Raw genomic sequence first — 8,613 nt, forward strand, 5'->3', positions numbered from 1 at the left:
AGAAGAGGGGACACATGTTGATGTAGAAGAGACATGAAGAAGAGGGGACACATGTTGATTCAGAAGAGACATGGAGAAGAGGGGACACATGTTGATGTAGAAGAGACATGAAGAAGAGGGGACACATGTTGATTCAGAAGAGACATTACTTTCAGATGATAATACTTTTCAGGGTTAGGGTTAGGTCCGGTCTGACAGCGCTTAGCTCTCTGTTTAGAGTAGTGATCTTCTCTTCCTCTCTGCAGCAAAGTCAAAAATCGTACATCCAAACTGAATAAATACAATTAATTATTATGAATACGTTAAGTCTTGTTCATTGTTTTTCGCTTGTATTAAATGTTTGATATATCCGGCACAGAACCTTTCATACCGGCAATGCGTGATAGAAACAACAGGAAATGCGACAGCATAACTATGCGAACACAAACCAGACTGCTGGAGAAGAGAGATCACAGGGGGGGGGGGGTGTTCATATTTGACTGTTTTGCCTGGCTGGACCTGTATTGTACAGGAAAGGAGTGAGCAGAGGGTGGAGTTGTCGATTCTTGTTCTGTTTTCTGTGAACAATCTCCACCCTCTCAGACTTTCAGTTGCGTGCGCTACTAAAGAGACGCACTACCATGGAAACCAAACAATGGTGTCATATCAGGGGGGGGGGGGGGGGGAGAGAGCTGTGCCTGATGGGCAGTGGCGTTTTTATATGTACAAAAGTGGCGGGGCACAAAAAACGTAGATGTCTATATATAAGCTTCTGCAGTGAGGTTCATGTCTGGTGAGGCACTGGCACTGACTCTTCAGGTTTACAAATATTATATTTTGACCTAAATCAAAATATAATATTATTTTCAAAAGCTTTTTTTGTCTGATGCTTCAATTAATTTTAAACAGACAGTTCAACAAAAGGATAGCCAAAACATGTTACCTTGACATGAAGTCTTACCTTGACTTGAAGATTAAGTCCATTTGCCTATCCCTCTGGACAAAAATCTCTATTACTTTTTTGTAAAAGTCCTCCTTATCTTCTTGTAGTTTCAAAAGTCTATCATAAATCTAATCTAATGAATAGATTTATGATTCGAAATTATAAAAGTAGGGTAGACATGTGGATATTATCCGGCTGAACAAAACGTGCATTTATCTAACAGGTTTGTTTCCCACAGATCTTATTTTGAGCTATTTTCTAAAATCCTATGGAGAAATCTCATTGCTTTTAGGTCGAGGGAAGCCATGCACAGTTTACTTCCGGGTTTTAGGACGCGTCACTGCAGCTCTCTCTCCTCCTCTTCACACACCACACTTTTCGCGGCACACGTACTTACAGCCAATCAGCTCTGAATTATGTGAGATGACGTATGGTGGGGATGGCAGCACTATGCCCCTATGGTCATTATGTTTATGCCACACACATTAAATAGGACAATACTCTGAGCATGCGCAGTGTAGTTTTTACAGTCACCATTGACTTAGACAGTGAGAGGGAGGGTCAGAATCGGGTTTTGTCCCACATGGCTCTAAACAGCTCAATTGGCACACACTGTAGACACTAATTAGAAGAACACAGACTAAAACAGCAATGTACAGACGAATCAGATGATTAAACATGATCTTAAAATATATTTTATATATTTTTTAATTTTTTTTTTGCATTTTTTTTTAATCATTATTTTTAATACTTTCTGCTGACACTAGGTGGGGCTGTGCCCTGCCTGCCCCTAATGACCAGTCGCCACTGCTGATGGGCCATTAGGTGTGTAAACACACAGCTGAGAGCTGCCGTTTCATTCAGACTGTTAAAGGGGAAAGGAAACACCAATTACAGTTATAATATTCCGGTAGTTTATTCATTTTACAATGGATATTGATCGTAATATTTATTGTATATGATATTACTCGCCAAAAGAAAATTAATTATCCGCTGGCCCGGGTGGGGAATTCCGGGACCAGGCCGCCGCCATTAGGGGAGTCCCAAACGGTGACGTCACTGGCTGTGTTTTCGCTCCACCTGAAGTCAACACAACGTAGCAGATATGGCAGCGATGGAGGAATTTTGCAATGAGATCGACGTTTTGAACGATGAATTTGACTATTCGTCGGGAGATGACATTGATGTGGAAGCATCTACAGTTACCAGGCATCCCATGGCCTATGCTTATGAACCGATTCGGTCGAATAGAGTGGCATACGATCCGGAATAAAAAAATTTAAAAAACACAATGCTAACAGTGAGCCTCTGAATTAGCCCCGAGCGAAAATGCTAACCTATTACTGCACCGAAAATCACTCCTAGCTCCCTTATTACTTATCCTAGCCGCACATCCAACACATCGTTTATGATCGCAAGGAGACACAGAATCTAACGGTGCCCACCTCAACACTGAAAGATACAAACTTATCCATAAGTTATCCATAAAAACGTACATCAAAACAAGTGGCGCTAGGTACTAACATACGCCAGGCTAACGGCTTACCTTCCTCATTGTCTGGTCTAAACTGGTCTTCAATGGCATTACAACGATAAAAACGATGATGTAGTTAATCCATAGGTTAATATCCAATGGGGCTGTGTCCCCTTTGAAATGTTCTGATAATCTATAAGCAATACAACTGCAATTCCGTTATCTGCTGTCCGCTCTGTGCTCCGTGCGCTCTGGGTCCTGCAATACCATCCATCAATAGCAATACTAGCCTTTTTAGGGCTGTTTTCGACAGATGAGCGTGTGTATGCCAGTTTAATTAGTTGAGCTATAGAACACCCCCAATTCTCTATTGTACGTCATAATAGCTACCATTTAGTTTGGACGCGATTGCGTTAATTAATAAGGTCACACTGTGTCAGTAAATACATGTGTGAGCTAGTAATCTGGTAGTGCTGCAATATTTACCTCTCTCTCGGCAGCTGAAGCAACTCGTTTGGTGGCTCGAACTTCACGTTTGTTGACACTGTCATTGTCTTGCGCGGCCGACGTGCTGGGACGGTCGGTGTTCCCGACTGCATACGTTGAGAAATCGAATATTGTGGGAACAGATCCTGGCTTCAAATCCAATGTTTTGTATTGAACCAGGCATCCAGACTGGACTTTGAGCAGCTTCTCATCCTTTAGTGGCAGCCTATGGAAATGTACTTCTTCCTTCTTTGTATAAAATCCATTTGTGCAGCCTGGGGCAATACAATAAACTCCTGACGACGACCGTTTTCTTGTAATGTAAACTACTGGTGCATTGCACGCCATGTTGTTTGTTATTGAGCTTTGGCCCAGGAAGCCGTACCCAATCAGTGACGTCACTGGGAAAGTCCCGGAGCAATGGAAGCGCCCATGGTCATTAGGCACATATTTCAAAAAGTAAATTCGCGTATCTCGATCGTTTATATTGGAAATAGACTAGATAAATACATTTCCTAATGGTAATATTGTCGCATGGAAAGCAGTTTGAAAAGTGTTTCCATTTCCCTTTAAAAAGGTAACAACGGACTATTTTTCTTAGCGGATGCATGTCAATTTAAATCAATACATAGCCTACAACTATTTTTTAAATCAATAAAAACATTTTCTAAATCTATAAAAGCATTTCAATTAATATTGGGAGTCATGTTGTTACTTTGTTGAGAATGTGGCCATGTAATAAGTGGGATAATGTGCAGTGGTCATTATGGGGAAAATAACACCCTTCATCCAGATCAAGATCCCTCCGCTACACGTCGGGACCCTGATCTGCCTGATGAGGCTCCATTAAAATATAAATATTTTTAGTGAATTACTGAGTTTAGGCACGTTAATAACGTTTTAATGAAGTTGACTACAATATATTCATATTTGTCAGTGCTATCATGTAAATTCGGCGAACATAAACATAAATGATCGTGGTGAAGATGATGATTAAATTAGAATTAAAAATCGAGAGCATTTCCTCCCGTTCGTTTTTGGAGCCGTCGGGCTTCCTGATGTTTTTTGTACAGTAGTTGTGGACTAACCAACATTATTTTGTTAAATAAAAACATGGTGATGTTTTGTAAATGATTACATGTCTCTTATTTAGCACAGAGTATGATCCTATCCGTGACATATGGATCTTAACAAAGATCCGCTATACAGTAGTAGCCTACCAGACATACATCTACCGTACTGTATCAGAGTTTATTTCACATGAGCTCCAGTGTGGAACCCCACTTTCAATTGGAATAGATACAAAAATAATCATCCTCCCACTCTGAGTGAAAATTATATATTTTGGGCTTTTTTGCTTCTGCCATAATTGCGGTCTTGTGTGTGTGCGGACTGTCACTGCACTGCCCACCAGCCACGCCCCGACACATGGGGTGACGCCGGCCAATCACAAAGCTTTGATGCGTTCAAGTGCATTATTCTGGCACAGGAAGATTATGTTACAGGACATTAACGATAAAACAGAATATTGTTGTTCTATTTTTAGACACATCTCGCGATCGACTGGGAATCTCCCCGCGACCCTTCTTTTTAACGAGTTGCTGTTCTCTGACATCTCTGACATCTTCGCTCACGCTGAACACTCACAACACATGTCACTCCCACGTGGCCGAGTGGGCTTTTAGGGAGGGGCGAAAGCACACCCAGCAAAATAATCGTATTTTGTCAATTATGCTGTTTTCATAATCGTCACAAGCCATAATCGTAATCGCGATTAAAATACGATTAAAATACGATTAAATGTACAGCCCTACCATCCAATCACCGAGCTGAGGATCTTGCCTACGTCTGTTTCCGGTATTGCTTATGACGATATGATGTGAGATGTGAGACTGGGTTGGAGAATTGCACAGGGGAAAATAACGTATCTATGTCACGATTTTAGATGCAGATTTTGTTAAGCTAATATGTTTGCGCTGTGGACCAACACTATAAATTGACGGGGAAGGGGGTAGCAATAAAGATAACACCATTAAACAGTTACACAACATAACAGAAATAATATTGATAGCAGCGCCCTTAGCAACCACCTTGGTAACAATGAAAACGTTGTATAGACACAATTTCCTGAAGTAATCTTCGCAATAACTAACAAACTAAAGATCATGTGCATCCACTGCACACATAATCTGAAATAACAACTCATATTTCTCGCATCAAATTACATCAAAACGCATTTTAATGGCCAAACTAACCTTAAAATAGGAATTTTCCACCGAGAATAAAACGAAGGTCGGCCATGTTTTTTTTATGCGGAGAAAAATGTGAAGATCATGGTTGCGGTCGGATAATCCAAAAATCAGCTCCTAACGTCTAACCCTATCGTCTATTCCTTGACCTCTGATGCTCCTTTCACACCAGCGCCTTTTCAGCTCCGGCTCGGAGCTAGTGCCTGAAAAGCGCCGGGTTTTCCTGTTCACACAGCAGCGGCGCCGGCTCTTAGCTCCGGAATCCGCTTCATTTCCAGCTCCAAAAAATTGTCGGTCCAGGGGCAAGAGCTTTGGAGCTAAGAGGCGGCGTCGCTTACGTCTCTCTTACGTCGAGGCGTGCAGGAAACTAAACCCACCTCCCCTGAACATGGGTCGACTGTTATGCCTGCCTACAAGCAGTAGTGCCTATAAACACACTTTATAAAGTCAGGCAACACTAACCAGGCTTCGTGTGATTCTGTTTATTTGTACCTTACTTTGACCATCCGTTCACTGTTATTGATCATTGTGGAGAGAGGCAGACGTGTTGTTTTGTATTATTGCAGCTATCGGATGCAAGTAGTCAGTTTAGCTTCGGTTGCTATGCCAACATCACCCGTTTTATACCAGAGAAACTTTCATAACAGCGTTGTGATACCAAACAGCGTCAATTCAGACTGACACACATTCACTTAGGCTAAGGGGAACTGGGGATATGCATCAGCTGCTTGTGTGAGTCGGACAGTGAATACTTTAGAGCGGCCGCTGCAGTGTGAGCTAACCGGGAGCTAACGGGAGAATAAACTCCTGTGGAAGAGCAGCTCTGCAGCGGTCGGTAAATGCTGCAGAAACACATTAATAAACAATGAACCACGGCACTCTGGAGCAAAGCATAAGGTTGGAGAAGTCGTTATTCAATTTATTCTGGCTTCGTGTGATTAAAAGCAACACGATCATCGACCCGACGCAGTTGTTGTTGTTGTTGTGAGTGCCGTAATGGCTGCCGTTGGGGAGCAAATCAGCGATGTAAACGGTGACGTCATGACGCAGCAGGGGCAGCTCTGGGGCACCAGTGGGCGGTGTGTACAGAGCGGGAGCTTGATTGTATGAACTAAAGATCTTAAAATAAATACAAATGTATTTATTATAAACGTTAGTCCTTAACATCTATCACTGTGTATATCATCATTCAAACATCTTTTAGAAGTTGAACAAACCCCACACAGCTCAGTAAAGACTGAAATGTTGACTTTATTTGATCATTTCAGTAAAAACTAACGTTCATATTTCTCTTTTTGATTATAATACTGATGAACGTTCAAAACAAAGCACTTTGACAACTTACCACATACGTTTTAAAATGCTTAATAAGCATCGTAACTTTCATGATATTATTTCTCGGTCATAATCGGTTGTTTCCGTGAACGGCCGACTGTTGAGTGACGGCAAATGCTGCGGCTGCAAGGCATTGTGGGGCAGCATTTTCTCCTCTCCTTTCGGTAAGGGAGGTCCAGTGGTTCCTAAGCTAAAGGAGGTTATAAAGGAAGTTTGAAACCTCCTTTCCTTTCATTCTCATCATTCTAGAGAATTCGAAAGGCACTTATCATGGCTGCCACTGACGGACATCCGGGTCATTTCACAAGTTAAATGGACTATTCGACTTCAGCCCATGTGATAGATGGATAGACGCCAGCCATTGGAAATGAATGGTGAAAAGAACGTAGGGATCCTACAATTTCAGAGGCGTTTTTGTAGAAATACTACGTCCCAAGTTGTGGACCAACGTAGTTATTACACATTTAGATGTGAGACTGGGTTGAAATATCAGATTTGTCACGATGTCATGATTTTGGTGCCTTGGGCAGCTCCATGACAACAGCTATCCAATTACTGACCTACTTTTTTAAAGAAAGGAAATGCATTTGTAGCATTTATCAAATCTGCCACTTCAAAATGAATAAACAATGGAGCGAAAGATGACCTGTCAACTATGCAAATGTTGTTTTAAATACAGTATGTGGTGAGTGTTAATAATTATGAGAGAACAGAAAAGACTCTGAAGCAAAAGAGAAGGACAATCTGCTGCATTGATTACAATACTGAAATGGAGAGTGGGGATTCATGATATGAAATTAATGTGCTTTGAAAAGGGCAGGAGGGCATTATGAAGCCAAGGTAGCCATTTCAACAGAGGCAGTAGAGACCCACTTAAGCGCCTGCAGGAAATGAATACGCTTCTATTTTCATTATGTCAAAGCAACCCAGAGAAAAGAATGCCAATGTCCTCACTACGAAGTAACTCTAGAAAATGATTAGGCACTGTAGGAGTAAATCCATTTCGTTTTCACTGTTAGCAACAAGAGAGTCAGAGACTGCAACGCCTTTTGGTTGCCATAGAAACCACATAAATGATAGGCCAGTTGCTGCTTATGCTGCATTATAAAAAAATGCCATTGACTTTGCAGGGATTTCTGATGATTTCACCATGATGTGAAAACAACCTGCCACCATTAATCATTTCCCATAATCCTCTTGTGTTACTTGTTGGATAACACAGGTGCACCCTCCTACTCCAATTAGAGGAAGTCTCCCACAATTCCCTTTCACCTTTCACATGTACTGCACCTTTAAGAGAGAACACATTATTGATATGAACGTCTATAAATCATATTTACAGAATGCTTACATTATTTTTCTGTTACTTGCTTTTCTTTTCTTTTTTTATTCTCAATTCACACGCAAGGATCCTTCACAAATTGCGGCTTTGAACGATTGCATCGTTTCAACACGGGGTATCTGATCGTCTTGTGAATTAGGTAGCCGTTAACATGTGTATGCGTTTGTGAGCAACTTGTAGTTGAACGCGTAACGAGCATTATCAAACAGCAGCGCATGTGAGCATTATTCGGGGATGTTCGCAGAGGAATGTCGGCTCACCTGGGCTGAAATGGGAGCTGAGGGCAGAGCTGGGGCTGAAAAAGCCTGAAGACATCGCCACCAGGATCACCAACATCTTCACAACCGATGAAAAGCAAAAGAGTAAGAATGCAGGAATTACAACTCAAGAAACTAGGCAACACTATTTCATGAACACAGCCTCGCTTCTCCTCTCTGAACCGGTCCCGGGTGTTTTCCCAACGCGCCCTTCCATGTTCGCACCGTTGCGATGAAGATATACTGCTCCTCTGCAGGCTGAAGCCGGTGTATGATTTGTCCTCCTGAACTCTTCAATAGCTGCAGAGGAAGAGGAAGAGGAGGCGGAGGAGGGCAAAGTCCTGGTTAACAGCAGTCAAGTTGATCCAGATCCATGCGGTCTCGTCATCTGAGAAGCTCTGACAGGACGAGTTCAGGCACACCTCTGCTCATAAATCAAACGTCCAGTCTTGTTTCGAGAGCTGTCCGAGGTGCTGACAGCAACAGCGCCATCTTGCTTGCTAATGCGTCCAAACAGAATTTGTGGAGTGGTTGTTGCGCTCGGTGCG

General features: G+C 42.1%; 1 protein-coding gene across 1 annotated transcript in view; it reads right to left on the reverse strand.

Annotated features, from left to right (window-relative positions):
• Nucleotides 1–8,354, reverse strand: part of aatkb (apoptosis-associated tyrosine kinase b) — a 77,511-nt gene extending 69,157 nt beyond the window's left edge. The window contains exons 1-2 of the mRNA XM_034106940.2: nucleotides 8,291–8,354; nucleotides 8,069–8,144 (exon numbers count right to left, since the gene is read on the reverse strand). Of these exons, the coding sequence (XP_033962831.1) occupies nucleotides 8,069–8,144 (76 nt within the window). The 5' untranslated portion in view covers nucleotides 8,291–8,354. The remainder of the gene's footprint in view (nucleotides 1–8,068; nucleotides 8,145–8,290) is intronic.
• Between the last annotated feature and the right edge of the window lie 259 nt (nucleotides 8,355–8,613).

This window comes from Pseudochaenichthys georgianus, chromosome 19 (genome assembly GCF_902827115.2).
Source record: "Pseudochaenichthys georgianus chromosome 19, fPseGeo1.2, whole genome shotgun sequence".
NCBI lineage: Eukaryota > Metazoa > Chordata > Actinopteri > Perciformes > Channichthyidae > Pseudochaenichthys > Pseudochaenichthys georgianus.